This window comes from Phaethon aethereus (genome assembly GCF_964289735.1).
Source record: "Phaethon aethereus genome assembly, chromosome: 4".
Classification (NCBI taxonomy): domain Eukaryota; kingdom Metazoa; phylum Chordata; class Aves; order Phaethontiformes; family Phaethontidae; genus Phaethon; species Phaethon aethereus.
In genome coordinates this window covers 71,804,326-71,820,365 of record NC_138578.1, presented here as the reverse complement: position 1 = coordinate 71,820,365, position 16,040 = coordinate 71,804,326, and the positions used below count along the sequence as shown (strand labels likewise).

The 16,040-nt window shown below is 37.5% G+C and overlaps 1 protein-coding gene across 3 annotated transcripts in view; it reads left to right on the top strand.

The window, feature by feature from the left end:
• PPP2R2C (protein phosphatase 2 regulatory subunit Bgamma) overlaps positions 1-16,040 on the top strand; it is a gene marked incomplete at both ends in the record, with an annotated part of 144,196 nt that overhangs the window by 93,753 nt on the left and 34,403 nt on the right. For all 3 annotated transcript variants that reach the window (XM_081998787.1, XM_081998785.1, XM_081998786.1), the window contains one exon: positions 97-274. In XM_081998787.1, coding sequence (XP_081854913.1) covers positions 97-274 — 178 coding nt within the window. The remainder of the gene's footprint in view (positions 1-96; positions 275-16,040) is intronic.

Sequence of the window (16,040 nt, the reverse complement as noted above, 5' to 3'; positions counted from 1 at the left end):
CTACTTGCTCTCCATTGACACTCTCATCATCCTAGCAAAAAATTATTTAAAATCTTACTCCCTTTCTGGTTTGTGGTTTGTTTTTTTTTTTGGCAGGTGCCTGTGTTGAAACCTATGGATTTGATGGTAGAAGTCACTCCCCGGAGAATCTTTGCTAATGGTCACACCTATCATGTCAACTCAATATCTGTCAACAGTGACTGTGAGACATACATGTCAGCAGATGATCTCAGGATTAACCTCTGGCATTTAGCAATCACAGATAGGAGCTTCAGTATCCTTTATTGTGGTTCCTTGCTCAGTGTTGATAGTATTAGGGGGCCTTAAGAAAGCTGTTTTAAATTTTTTTTTCTGCAGGTGGTAAAATACACCTTTACTTACCAGGATCCCTGCAGTATTTGTAACAGAAAATGCTCAGGTGTCATAAGAGACGGCTAAGAGGCTGCAAAAATCAGGGAATTTGATGTGAAAAATAACGGTCTTGGAGTTGGTTAATGACAAGTAAATCAGAAACTAATGCCAGCTGAATGGTAACTATTCACCTGACTAGAATACTCTATACTGTTATTTCCTGAAGACATTTCATGCTGAGCTACTCCACCTTGTTTTGCTGAAAGGTCAGTCCTTACCCTGACTGTGCCCCTATTCTCCATCATCCTGCTTGCCAGAACCCTAATGCCTGAGGTGTGCGCAGTTTGGGGGTAACGCTCAGCTGCTTTGTGTGAGTTGTTGTGTCTGTCACTAATGCAATCGTTGCTGTATCAAGTGGTGGCATCGTCCTGAAAGCTGTGTTGTGGGATCATTCCGGTCATCTGTGAGGCTGCCCCTTGCACTGCATAGGGTGGCTTAGAGGAGGAGCAAAAGAAAGTGTAGCCAAAAAAAATGATTCTCTGTGTTTTGCAGAACATAAAGGGACTAGTAGGAAGAGAAATAACCTATGGGGCCATCTCAGAGTGTTATGTTCCTTTGGTGATTTCTTTTTAAGTATTTTGAAAGGAGGTAGAAGAATATTTCCCTGTGGATTTGTATGAGGGACTATTAGACATCAAAGTCAAGTGTCCTACCAAATTCCTACAAGAAAGCACCGACGTGACGGGGTGTTTTCCCTGTCTCTGGTGATTCTTTATATTTCTTCCTTCACAGGCCAGATCATCTGTGGAGCTTAACTCATGCTTTGTTAATGTCACAGGAAACATTTTCATTAAATCAAACAACTCTTAATGTCCTTAAAAAGACTGCCTTTGCAGGATCAAGTGACAGGTGCCTTTACCCTGGGGATTGTAGGGACTATCTCCTCAGTTTGTTTCCAAACTCCTATTCTTTTTCTGTCTTTCACCTGTTCAGGTTAAGCAAAGTAAGTGGTGCCCTCTTTAATATGGCTGTTTATATGGAACCAATTTATATGTATTTCGTCAAAGTCCAGCTATGTCTGCCTTCGCTATCCAAGCAACTGTACTTCCATTCTTTAGTAAGAGAGAACAGAGTGGGAAAATTGTTTGTTACCACGTCTGTATGGGGTAGCAGCACGGCTCCTGACAGTGTCCTCCGAACTGTAGCTTCACCCTCCAGTCTTGTCTCTGTACTGGACACTTTTATACGTGGCTGCTGTATGTCCTCCTCCGCTGTGTGTCCTCCTCTTTCTCCTAAAGCTGAGCAGTGAGTCAGGCCAAGCACAGCAATCTCTGTGTGTATGTGCATGATAACCAGATCACATTCCAGAATACTTATGCAAGATAAGTCTTTGCTTTTGGCAATCCCTTTTATTGTGTTAAAAGCTGCTTTATAAACTATGAATTGCCAAGAGAAATGTTTCTGACAAGTTTTAAAAAAACAAATAAATAGTTATTATAGTTTGTGAGGACAACATGAGTTTTTATTAAGTCATTTGCCATGCTAAGAGCTTACTGACAGAAATATCAGTCCCAAATGAATTTTTAAACCCCAAATGTGTGTAAATCCTTGAAAAGAAAAGGCTTACTATGGAGTATTGATACAATCAGAACAAAAGTATTGTGAATATGGTAGTGTAAAATAATTCTTAGCATTTATGCAGAGCTTTTTATCTTCACATCCTTTATATATGTTGATCAATTTATCCTTACAAAAGATTAAGAGGCTGTTAGATAGATGAATTTGTCTACTATTTTGTGGATGAGTAAATTGAGGCAGAAAATGTAAAGAAATTGCTTGTGGAAACTATAAATTTCATAGACCTACGTTAACATTAACAACAATTTCATTTGCCCTTTCTGTGAAAACACTTGTTTGCAGGCTTCAGAAGCACTTGGCCTCCAATGATGTTTCAAATTCTAGCAATATACTAGGAAGGAGCTGAAAAACAGCCACGTGGACTCTGTTTCAAGCATTAACACACTCCTGTTGTTGAATATTTACTGATAAAAAGTGTTTTAGAGATTGTGACTGAATCACTGATTTAACTCTTAAAACATGAGACAATTTATACTAGCACGCTCAATTTCTGAGTATGTTCTAAGCGTGATGATGAGGGGCAAATTAAGAATGCTTTTCTGAGTTTTAGGACAGGAAACTTTTCCTGTGTCTGAGACAGTGGCTTTGGGATACTTATGTGCGTTATTTTGGGATAACTGGATTTCTCTCCTGGACTGAGATACAGATATTGCTGCTTCTTTGAGATACACATGAACAAGCATCTGGGAGGACTGTGATGAGAGAGTTTTGGAGGTGGTGGGAAGAACACTAGGTAAAGGGATGATCAATGCTAGGGGCAAACTGCTCTTGCTAAGCTGGCCATGGTGGCAGTAGATGGGCTTGTGTGGCTGGATACCAGTATGTATTCAGCAGAGTAGACCGAGTTAGATAGGCTGTATCCACTTCTGTTTCAGACAATATAAGCTGTATCTGTACTCAGTTGTCCAAACCAGATCATCAAGCAGATTACTTTTACTTAATTATTTGATAAAGAGGAAAGTTGCGATAGGTGTTCCAAAAGAAGGTGAGATAGATAGTTACAGAATTTACTCATATTGGGGAATTAACCAGGCGACCACGGTAACTGGAAGAAGGGGATGAGTAAGTTAAACCTGTATCAGTCTTTCCACAGGTATCTTTTTGTCCTTATGGTGCCCTCTAAATCCTTGTAAAATGCAGGGGCACATTTTCCACTAGATTTCAACATCTGTCCCATAAAGAAACTGCATTTCTGTCCTACAGAAAACCCAGTTACATAAAGCTCCCCTGGATGTAGATGAGCTTCTGGTAAAAACATTGGGTGTGCCGGCTGCAATTAGGACTAGACGTATTAAGATGAAAAAATTCTGCCAAGGAAACAGTTTAAATTATAAATGAATGTTGCTGGGCTCGGTGCCTTCTGCAACACACTTAGGGGGACAGGCAGGAGGAGGCTCAGGCAGTTTTAAAAATGCTTGCTTCACATCTTTTTACTAGATGCAAAATGGAATTGAAGCATTTTGCTGTTTTACATGCGAGGCTTGATTCCTTGAAATACGTGTTTAAAACAATAAATAGAAAACATTTTGGTTTAAAGTGGTATTTGTTAATAAGGGATCTGGCAGTGATGTGTATTTGTCTTTCTGCTTTCCATCAGAGGCAGCACTGCTACATATAATGAACTACAATCTGTTTACCCAAGAGGCTGGCTGTGACAGTGACACAAACAGCAAATACAGTGGTAGATTTTCTGGACATTCAGCTCATGTTTGAACATCTTTACAAATTGCATGGGAAACGCTGAAGAAAGAATGGATTAGCAGTGGTATGCTGGGGTGTTTTTCAAGTAAAGTACTTAGTCTTGTAGAATTTTATTTGAGAACAGTTATAAGCATTATTTTAGCAGTTTTACAAATCACTGAGAATTGTTCATTTCTTTGAAAGTGAAAAGACAAAGCAATGCGCATCTTAAGTTAATTCTCCTTCTGTCTCCTTTGGAAAATATTTTAAATGAGCTTTGCAGAATTTGACCAGAATATTTGTCTTAGGTAAAGCCTTAGGCAAATAAAATACAATTAGTGGTTTTCTGATTTGCTTTTGCATTAGCATAAACACTAACTGGGGTAAAAAGCAGACAAGTGAGTTTTATGCTATGGCTGTGTAAATTTTCATGAGGAATATGCAAGAGTTCTGTACATTGCTTCTCACTTGCAAGCAGATTTGCTCAGTATCGTTTGGGCAGGAGGAGGCAAGGGAGAGGAGGAGGTGAGAGAAAAGGAAGGGGGAAGGTCAGCTGGTAAATAATTGCACATATGAGGCTTTTCTTCGCTAAAAGGTTTAATGTGTTTGGTTTTGTTATGGAGAATGAGAATCAGTGTCCTTAATTATGGATGATATTCTTCACTAGAAAAGAAGTGAGGTTAAGGTTGCTGTATTTGTTAATGTTCAGTCTAAAAAGGCTTAGCGGTGTTGCCCATAACTTAAGCCTTTAGATAAGTCATCTTGGGTGTAGTGAAGGAGAAAACGGGACTGCTGGAAGCATATTGATAAGGCTTACTTCACATCAGCAGCAATCTTTGGACTATCTAGCTGTACTGAATATTCTTTATGAGAACATATTTGGATTGCTCACAGAACTATGTAGCTCGTAGCACTTGAACTCCCTTCATTTCCTGGTAGCACACTATTTCAGTCTAGAGGCTGTCATGGCATTGCTATGGAAACAACATCACTGTTTCCAGCATGTACTCATCTTGAGACTCATCTTGACTAAAATACTCATTTCTCAGTCAGATCAATATAGTCTAGGGTTACCCTGTTTTAATAAAAAATTCCTTCTTCTGTGTCCCCAAAGGGTTAAGCTAATTAGCAAATTACCATAGGGCCTTCTTACAGTCTAATGTATTCCAGTATTTGAAGCATATCATGGATAGTCAGATCGTTAGGCACCGTATCTTGGGGAAATCAATTTACTTCAGAAGTAAACAACAACAAAAAAGAAAAGAACTAGAAAAAACAAAATAACCTGGTACATTGATGGAGACTAAGTCTGTGGCAGCCCATTGTGCACCAGAATATAGGGCATATATAGGGCACATAGTGCTCTGGGAGCAGCCCCCAGGCTGGGGAAGATAGCTAGCCTTACAAAATTCCTGTTACCTGCCTCAGTGCTAAGCATTTGAATGCTAGCCCAAAAGCAAATCTGCAGTATTCTCTCGGCATTTGTGGAGCTGTAAGCTGGCAAGTTTATGCCCTTGAGTGAGAGAAGGTTGTTTCTATAAAAATTCCTCAGCCAGGATGACTGTGCACAAGCTGTGAGCACAAGGATGCATTTTCTGCACTCTCGAAAAAATGCCCGTACGGCATGAGATCCTGCTGCCACCCCCACCTGCAGCACTGTTTTCCTCAAGCATACACTTTCTGTTTGGGGAGATGGCAGACATTATTTCTACTCTTCTGGGAGCTGTGTAATACCTTTTAGCACTTCCTATTCTATCAAGATTCTGCCAATCTGTATCATGTATTTAAAAGGTATATATTCCACCATGCAGTCGTATTCTAGCTGAGTTTCTACTAGCAACGTTTGAGTAGCTTTTCCTCAAATTTGTGTTCGTTTATTCTTTACTTCCCAGAGTCTTTCCTTTAAAGGAGAATGAAGATGTCTGCAAAACTAAAAACGGGTCTGTAAGTTAGAAGTGAAGGACTGCAGAGGTACTGTGTGCCCTGTTTTCTAGGCTTGGCAAGCTCTTTTAAAGTGTAACTATCGAGAAACGGTTGCTTTGCTTTTCTAATTAAAACACTCCTACATGAATAACTGAGGGGAAAAAAGCTATTTTCAACAAGCTGATTAGATTCGGGATTGATGTAATGCACTCTTTAGTCTCCACCTTTTTCAGCAGGGGAATGCTGTCCTTCTAGTAAAAATAAGAGTTGACAGTAGTAAAAATAGAGATTTTGACACCTAACTGACATCTGAGTACTGCCAACTGGAGGTTTTCTGTGCATTTTGATAGGTGTTGGATTGTGCTCTAATTTGAGATAAGCCACTAGAAATGCTGACTAAAGGCTCCAGTGCCCTATCTTGCAAAGCTGTGGGGAAGAACAGTATGTAGAGGAAAAAGGATAAAAAATAAAAAAGAAGAAATTCTATTGCATGAAACTTGTGAATAAATAAAGTTCACGCCAAGTATCAATACTTAACTGTTAGGTTCTTTGCTGCATTGCCATTTCTCATCTGCTGATAATTACATTCCAAACAGGTCATGATAGAGGTCATTCCTCTTCTGTATTTCTGAAGTGCTTCACATACTTATACACAATTAAATACTTTACAATTATTTTAAAATATTTTTATTGCAATAAAATTTTTAGATTACTCTGTCTTAGCCCCACCTTATACTCAATTAAACAAAGACTGTTAGAGCTAAATAAGTTTGCTGGAGTTTCAACCCAGAATCTGAATGTTGCCCAGTGAAATTCCACTTTCCATTACTTTAATCCATATTCTAATTCTGCATTAGATAAAGTGTCAAACTATTCAGGAGAGAGAAATTCTGAAGGTAACAGAGATTAAGAAAAGGTAGGAAAATGGTTTAGTTTTGGAAAAGTATATCAGTATATCTTTGCTCTGTAGAGATCTGTTAACTGCCAGAATGCAAAGGGATGGAATTTCACTGAGCACCAACAGAGGTTTTTTGCTAGGGATCAATTGCTTTAATGGACAGAGAAAAATAATTTAGTGTTTTTAAAAAAATATATGACAATTCTAACCTTGCAAAAGGTAATCAGAAGCAAAAACTTTGTTGTCCACTGAAATGAATCTTTACAATGCCAGTGCTTAGCATTTAGTCATTTGATAATAAATTTAGGAGAAGTGTTGTAGTACTAAGCCTACTTATCTCTCCCAAGAATTTTCCATTTAACGTACTCTTACCTGAAGCAATAGAAAAGTTTTTCATTTGAAAAATGACTGTACTAGATGGAAATTCAAGGCTGTCCGTTTAGCAATGATTAGCGATTAATTTCAGGTTGATTTTAAGTGATCTGATTCTCTACAATATGGTAGTTACCATTGACTTTGCCTGTTAACTTTTGGGTTTGAGATCTTTCCGCTTAGAGTACTTGTGCATTAAAAATAAATTATTTTCAAATTACCTATGCAACTGGAGATACCAAATCACCTGGTAACCTGAGGATCATTTACACTGGTGTAGTTCAATATTTAGTTTTGCTAAGATGCAATTAATAGATTGGCAGCGGGTACTGTAGTTCTTATATAGTTCTTATTCCTAATGCTGAATATTTCTGTGTCAGCAAAGCACCATACATGTGAGTGGCAACAGATCATATGTCATGTACCAAGGCTCAGGAATAGGAACAAGCTCCACCATAAAGCTTATGAAGTGCTGCTGATGGGACCGCAAGAAAGTGCTATCCTGTATACATATGATGGTGTGTAAGGGTACTTAAGAGAATCCTTGAAATCATGAAAAATAGTGCCTTGTTTATGGAAAGATTCTTTGCATTAAGTAGTATAAGCAATTCATGTCATCTTTTTCAGATGTTATGTTTCGGATAAAGTTATGGTTTGTAGGGAGGCCTGGGGTGACTTTCATATCTGACAGAGTTTTCATGTCTTGTCCATACTGACTTAAAGCTTAACCAATACACCAAGTTTATAAATGGTTGCCTGAGTTGGGCTCTTCCATACAATACTTTTGGGCTTTTTCAATTAGTATTGTGGACATCAAAAAGCAAGTATTACTATACTATTTGTTCTGGCTACAGTAGTTATTGAAGAGGGAAGAAGGATGTTTTGCTACTGTCAAGGTGACGTACATATACACTATTTCTTGTCTAAAGTGCTAACCCACCCAAATTCTGATATTCTTTTATTTTCCTCTTGGTGGGCTTATTCAGAAATAAATCCTTGATTCCATGAAAGTAAAAACCACTTTGTGTTTCCTTGAGTTGTTGGACTTCCTCATTGTGCCGAGAAGTTCACAGATAATGTCATCCAAAATAAACCCCACTGGAGATCAAGACACAGATTTGTAGTCAGGTGGGTTTAGAATAGCTTGAATTTCCAAATATCAAGTTTATGCATCATTGTAGGAGATCCAAGAGCTAGGAAGGTGACAGAATCTTTGTTAGCCAACGTAAGAGTTAAAGTAAATTTAGTAAATATAGTAGAAATCAGTATTTCTGGAGACAAAAAATTGAAATGCATTTTGGTATCTTATATCTTTTTCATGTATCAATTTGCATTTGCTTTATATGATGTTTGTAACATTAAGCCTCAGACTGTGATGGCTTAAAGTACAGTAACCACTTATGTTAAAATATTAACTACATACTACACCTACCTATGTGTACAAGCAAAACTAGGCAGCGTTCCAATGTCAAAATTGTGTATGCACTGTCAAAAGAATTTTTTAATATACATTAAACTGGAGAAAGACAGCTTTTAACAGAATAAAACCCACTCATCATTTTAATGGAGCTGTTAAGCAGTATTACAATGCATCAGGCATCTGTTCTTTGTAACCACTGTAGTCAAACGTGGCATAAAGTAAAGTATTTTAAGCTTTAAACAAAGTATCTTGTGAGACCACCAGAATAAGGATTTTAGAAATGTAATAGCTGGGAAAGTCCTTGATGTGTGCTTCTGCTGCCTGTTAGGAAGAATGCAGTAGGGATTCTTTTATTAAAATCATAGAAGAAATGTTTTTAGTGTCAACTGAGGAATAAAATTAGTAAATAGGTAAGTATGCGTAACTGTAAGTTGTCACCTACTTTGAGCTGTGTCAAATCCCAGTAGTAGATGGAGCTTTTCATGAACTCTCCACAGACTAATTTGTAAGAAAAATTCTATGTGTCCCTAGTGCAAAGAGAGAACTGCATTTCTAGGATCACCTAAATGACTTTGTCTTGCAGGCACTAACATATATGCAGCTTCTACATCAGGCATTAACTTGGTTCTTCTGCTTCTGTTGCAGTAAGACTATGTCCAGTTTGGACAAAACATTATTTCTGATGTGGCCATCATCTACTGTAGAATATCTTAGTTGACTACAGTTTTTAAGCTTTTCAGAGCAGGAACAGTCATGTGTTATCTTGTGTAAACTGCAGTCTTTATAATTAACTGCTGTCATTCAAGTAATAGATAATAATTATAGCCAGTGAGTCTTTGAGTGTGGAGACTGTAAGGACCTTAAGGATGATTTGTTTTCAAGAAATACAGAGGAGTCTCAGCATCTTTTAGGAGACCTTAAGTCCAGATTTAGGGAGCTCTGAAAACCATGAATAAATTTGTGAAAGTGTTTTTTCAAGACTTTTGTTTGGTTTTGTTTCTTGCCAGAAGATACTTTATGATCCTTGTCAGAAACAGTTGCTTCTTAACTATTCTCATCACCTTAAATTGACTCCTATCTCAGGAATTTGACTATCAGCCAGTCAGAGAGAATTGGATGACAGGGCACATCTAATAGCCAAAGGAGCGATATCAGAGCTAGGTAAACAGTATTTTAGCATTGAATTGCTGTCTGAGACCCTCCTGCCAGACAGCTGAAATGTACATTGCGGTGAAAGGAAACAATACATGGCTGGAGTGTCAGATACCCGTATCTTCAGGGCATGGGATAGTGCTGTGGAAATATTCCCCTTCTAGCCATTCTCCAAAAATAAATAAATTGGAAGAGTTGAGCCTGACTGTGAAAATCTAATTATAGATGAGGCCTTTGCATTCTTGGCAAAGACCAGACTCTTCCATTTTCTGGAGTTGCTTTTAAAGAAGTTAATTTAAGGTGATTTGAGCATAGCTATAGCCTTGGGATAATTACTGCAATGCAGATATATTGTTTAATAAAAATATTAATTTGTTAATCAGAATACGTAATTTTCTTACTTATCACTCCTGTCCATACACAACTTGAATGAGTAAGTATGTGATTATATTATCCTTTTAATGGATTTCTTCATTTAACCCTCTGTCTTCTCTAATGCAGTTGTCCCCAAATATAGACCCATACCTGTTATTTTGTTGCTGCAGAGGTAAGGAAAAACATAGCCAGAGGCACTGAAATACTCTTGTTTTTTTAAAACTGTACAGTGAATAGCAAAAAGGGAAAAGAAAATTGACAGAAGTTGTAGCAAGTGATAAAGAATAGTGTGAAATCCTTAGCCTGTAAAAGCCATTTCAGAACTCTTTAATAGTACATTAAAGGATGCAAATGGGATCTCACTGTATTCATGTGTTTGTAGAGTGATCTAGGCAATGCAACTGTAGAAGATACTTAGAATTTTACAATAGGTGCAAAGATACCTTTCGCAAATCTCCATAGAGCCAATTGCTTTCCAATTTAATTGGGGCTGTAGCAAACAACTTACTGTTTTGTACCAGGAATGCCCTTTAAAATATCGTTATCTCAAGCTTTCTCAAGTTTATTGCTATCAAAGAGAGAAAGAGCACTTACTAGAGCTGAAATGAATGTCAGCATCACCAACCAGATTTCCTTTTGTCACTCTAGTGGTTTATTCAATTAGCATTTTCAAGTTTTATCTAGAATCTGAGATCTTTAGCAAAGAGGAACTTGGGAACTATAGCAAGGAATATTAAATTACAGATGAAGGGTCACATCACAGAGCTGATACTCAGCTAAGTAGCACTCATATTTTAGTGTAATGTGGCTGCAGTCAATGAAGTTATTCCTGTGGAAAAGGGTAAGAGGTTTTGGTCCAAGATTTATTGTCTTACTAATTTTATTTCTTCAGTTGATGAGTTCTAATCAGTATGGTGTCGTTGTGGAAGCTTTTAAATTGCATGCTTCTGTTTCCCTCTGGATTAATTTCTCACTGAAGCATTTTAAAAATGAGCCATTCTGTATTGTCACAGGTGCAGGTGGTGTATCCAACTTGAAAAACATGTATTATGAATTTATTGAAAGTTAGACAAAAAAACCATTTACACAGTTCTAGGTACAATTATACGAAAAGATAATGTATAAATAATTTAATCAGCTCTGCCAGAGGGGAGAATTCTCTTAAATGAGTCTAATTATTCTCGTTCCCGTGTGAGTTTGGACTTGAAATTAACCTGGCAAGGCACAATCATTTGCAGAGTATTAACATAAAGAAAAAGAAAATATAACTTGCTTTACTCATTGGCTAAAATCTTTTGGCTTGAAGAGTATTCCATACAAGAACAGAGATGTCATAAAAATGCACACACAGTCATCTCAGGTATTGTAAAACTTGCAGTTTTGCACTTGTTCCTCTGTGTTCCGTTTGAGTCTTTAAAACCTGAGACTATGGAAGCTTTTCTCACTATTGAAGGAGTCAGGGTACTTCTCGTTAATATAGATATTTCTCTCTTTTTCTGTTGTGGTAATACACTGGCAAGGACTGCACTTTGGTAGTGCCGTTGCATGTGAAATTGCAGTAGTTAAGGGAGGTCACTTTTAGGACCTTTGGAATAAAAATGCTTTGTAAATAAAGGTGATATTAACTTTAACAAAGTTATAACACCAGAGTTAAGAATAACTCTATTTTGACTGTTTTCATACTGACTACAAGCTACATGACTTGTCTGGAATCAAGGTTCTCAAAGCACGTCAAGCAAACAAACAGGCATACAGCTGTGAATATTGAACCCCTTTGCCTTGGAGTTTCAAACTCCTGGAATCTGTATTTCTGGCAGTGTCTAGAGTCCAAGCTGATGGGCATTTTTGTACATCCTTTCACATAAATTAAGCAACTAGATAATAAGTCCTTCCAACAGGTTTTAATCAGGTAATTTGACACAGAAAAGAAAGAAATATAGGAAAACTTTCACTATGGAGTTTCTCATGAGAACCGAATCTGTTCCTCATTTTCACATTGGTCGTGTTCAGGGATTTCTTGGCAGTGCAAAGTTAGTTGCAGTCAGAATATCAGTACAAATTCTGAATGTAAGCCTTTATTAGTATTTTTAAAGTACCTATTTTTCAGAAGTGTCTGGGTATTTTTGAAGGTAGTTTTATTTAACTACTTCTATAACAAACATGCAGGGGAAGGGGAGAGCGTTATGCTCTAGAAGATACTTCTAGCTAGCTAAATTTTGCAAAAAATTAGTCCTTTGGGACTTGAATTGTAACTTCAGTTAAAATATGGAATTATTCTCCTCTACCGGGGTACAAATACTGCTGTATTGGCATTTTCTGAAAGGTATATAGCAGAATAAATTGCATAAAGGGAAAGAAAAATCCCCACCAAAATGCTCTAAAGAGTCTATACCCTCCAGCTGGAAGTTCTGTGTCTGCCTTTTAATAGGCAGATCTTCCTCAGCTGCATGGGATTTTAGTAATTATCAAGAAGAAATTTCTTGATGGTATTGCCTGTTAGTGCATAGGTTATTCATTAAAAAAAAAAAAAAGACAAAGACATTTTATCTCTTCTTTCCAAGTTATGAGGGAAACAATCCCTGGCAACTTTTAAGATGGAGCTTAGGAAGTTATATATGTCGTATTTCTCTGTACTACCAGGGACTGGATTCAGCAAACCAAGTAGATCCCTCTCGGTTCTTTTTTAAACATCTCATTGATTTGAGGAAAGCAGATTGCTAAATTATGAGATTATATTTCTTTAGTTTACCATTTGTCCATGCCATGCTATGTTGAAGTTGCACTCTTTTCTTGGAACCCTTGCTAGTATGTGATACATGGTGCCACTTACTGTACTACATAGTATAATACTGCCTAAGAGAAGCTGAGCTAGGTGACTTAATAAGTCTCTTCTATTAATAATTTATATCTACCTGAGGCTCTTCTGGTATTTATGTTCCAAATGTAACATTAAGCATCCCACAATAGTTTCAGACAAATCATAAGTAATTAATATGCAAATATATTAACTAAATATGACTTTGCAGCCTTTCAGTGATTGAGTGTTGTACACAGAAAAATGCAGATGTGCATTTACAAAGGCAGGTCTTCCTGTGTTGACTGATCCGCTTAATTTTGCTCTCAGCTGTGTATATGCAGATAATGATTTCTTTGCTCTTGAAAATTTGAACGTGCATGTGATTGTCGCTAAAGCAGGCATGCTAGAACTCTGTTCTAGAAAACAAGACAGAAATTCAGTTCTTAAATAAATTAAAATTTTCCAGTATCTACTTCTAAATTCATTATTCTCTAAGTAAATTAATGGTTGCAATGTATATGAATAGGCCCGTCTATGAGAAAGTCTGGACATGACTTGCACCGTTTTAAATACTCTCTTTCCTAGCAGTGCTATTCTACAGTTCTCTGCTTTCAACGCTTATTCAAACGCTGCAGCTACTCCACAGGCAGTTTCTCTTCTATATTAGATTTGTTTTTCTTCAATTCACATACAGCAAAGTCTGTGAGGTTTACTGAACATAAAAGTAGCTTCCTAAACTTTTACTAAATACATTAAAAATATGTTGATTCTTTTTTTCAAGTAATATTTGTGTAATGGAGACTTGGGGCTTTCTTGCTGCTTTCTGTTCATATTCTACCAACATAATAGGAGTGCAAAGTAATTCTGATGTTACAAAGATCAGAATGAGATCTCTCCAATTCAGAATGAGTCTTCAGCCTGGTCTGCATTCTGGGGGAAAATTCCAAAAGGCAAATGTAGTAACAACAAAAGAACCTCTCAAAACCACCTAAGCAAGGAAAGAACTGAGTGAATACTCACATGCCTGGAGTGGATAGGGAGGGGAGAGACTGCTAAATCAGAATTCAGAACTATTGCTCGTGCTCACCCTTAGGCTGACCTTTGCCAAGTCTTTGCCACTTCATGCTTCAGCTTCATTATGTTTAAAACATTGACACTGATACTGATTTTCCTTTGCTTTGAACTTAATGAATTGAAAATGTTTCCTAATACTACTTTTAATTTCTTACCAAGTACCTCCAATTCCAAATGAATTCCAACTTGAGACAGAAAGTCCAGGATCTGCATCTTTGGTTCAGAAGTTTTGTATTTAAGTTCTGTCCCCGGCATCCTGTTCTGCCTTGAACAAATCTTGTTAGTCCCTTAGTCCTGGGGGACTCCAGAATGCAGACCTCCTTATTATCCAGGCTGTGTAAGTGAGTATTACGAATAAGGCAGGAGGATGTACTGAATATATCATACTATCTCTGGGTGAGTTAGATCTTGACAGTAGCTTAATTTTTTATACCTCTTGTTTACTTAATGCAGCTAAATTCTCTTTCTTGGCTAGTTCTAGCTGAGTAGCTGGAAAGTTTATTGCTACTGCAGCCTCTTAACTATGACCATGTCTTTTCTTCTTCCACTAACATGTCTTTTTTTATCTAACTTATGCTGTAATCCTTGAGTTAAGAAACCTCAGAGGTCCACAGAACTATATTGTTACTTAATCTTCTCTTTGTATGCGCTTTGTACTTGTTCTTTATATTATGAGCAATCCCTTTACTTTGTATTTGCACAGCACCTAACGTACTTGTCTATGACTTGGCCTTCCACATAGAGCTAACAGGCCTTATAGCAGTTTTTACTCTTTCTGTATCTCACAATCCTGATATGAAGAAAAATACAGAAAAGAAGCTGTCAGAAGCCTTTGTACTATCATAATGGCACCATCTAAACACCTTTGATGGAGATGTTTTATTGCCAATCAAAATCAAGCCATTTAAATTGATATTTTTAGCAATCACCACCAGTGTGAGACTGTTGCAGGAGTTCCCAACTCCAGGATGATGTCTGAAGAATCATTGTTATGAAGACTGTAGAACTAAATATGGAACTGGGCTGGCACTGTATTACTAAGTAATTTTCAGGCATGGATCAGTACCTTGCATTAGCAGATACTAGTCCAAGACAGCTTGAAGGGGCACACCCTTATGCAGCAGTTTCTGCTTTTGTGGTTCAGAAGAATCAAATGGTATAGACAATGTAACTGCAGCTATCTGGGCTTTTGATAAAACCCATACGGCACGTGCTTTTAGTGGAGCAGTGGGCGAATGCTGTGTGATAAAAAGCATTGGCACTGTGCTATTAGGAGTACTTAGAATATAAACACTGGGTCATCTCTTTGCCTAAGGTAAAACTGGAATTTGAAGAAAAGGCCAAATCCATTAACCTATTGACAATCCGTTTCAGAAACCCTTGACTCTTGGACAACAGGTCTGAAAGACAAGAGATTCAGAAGCCGGACCCTATCCAGTGGTGTTCTTACTGTCATGACATGCCTATTGTAGAATTGTCATTCAACAGTGAAAACATATGGTGTATCTTTATAAAATGAGAAGAAAGGAGTAAGTGGATGGTTATTTAAAAGTTAGGACATGCTTCTTTCTTTCATAGTAAGATTGACGTAATCACATCGTGATGTTATCAAGCATACTGAGGCTGCTTCTGTCCCCGCTCCCCTGATGTACCCAGCCTGGAAGAAAACTGTAGCCATTTGGATTAGTTCCCTCAGCTGGTGCATGGTATAGGAATGATATATCCACCATGTAGGAAGTGTAAAACTGGTAGAGCTTGATTTGTAAGCATCACAGTTCCCTCCCTGTAATGAAAATAGCGTGCACTGAATGACTAACAGAGGAAACCACTCAGAGAAATGCTTATGTTAAAAGTATAGAGCCTCAGCAGGACCGCGGTAATCAATTACCCTAAACTGAAGCCCTGGCACTTCGATGAATTGCTATTGATTTCAGCTACTAGTCAGTGAATCTTTCTAGGACTAGGCTGGAATGTAGGTGTGAGATGCAGACAAAATTAGGAGCTGGAACAAACCTCTGTGGAAAACACAGGGAACAGCAAGGTTTGGGAAGGTATGTTATGCTGAAGTTTATGTTTTGAAAGTGCTTAAAAATTGCAAAAATGCAAGCCCTACACAGGGGTAAAAATTAAGTGTCACATCAGCATATATTGAAATAAGAAAGATGAGAATTTTGGTTTTCTTGTGGAGTTGTTATGGAAAATTCTGCCTGGCTTTCTAAAGAAAGAAAGACTCTCTCCTCCATTGCAGCTGAATAAAGGGGGCAATTAATTTTTTTTCTGTAACCTTCATCTCACTATACAAATTATTTCCTTCTCGCAGTGAACCCAAAACTCATATAAAAATGATTCCAAAATAATGA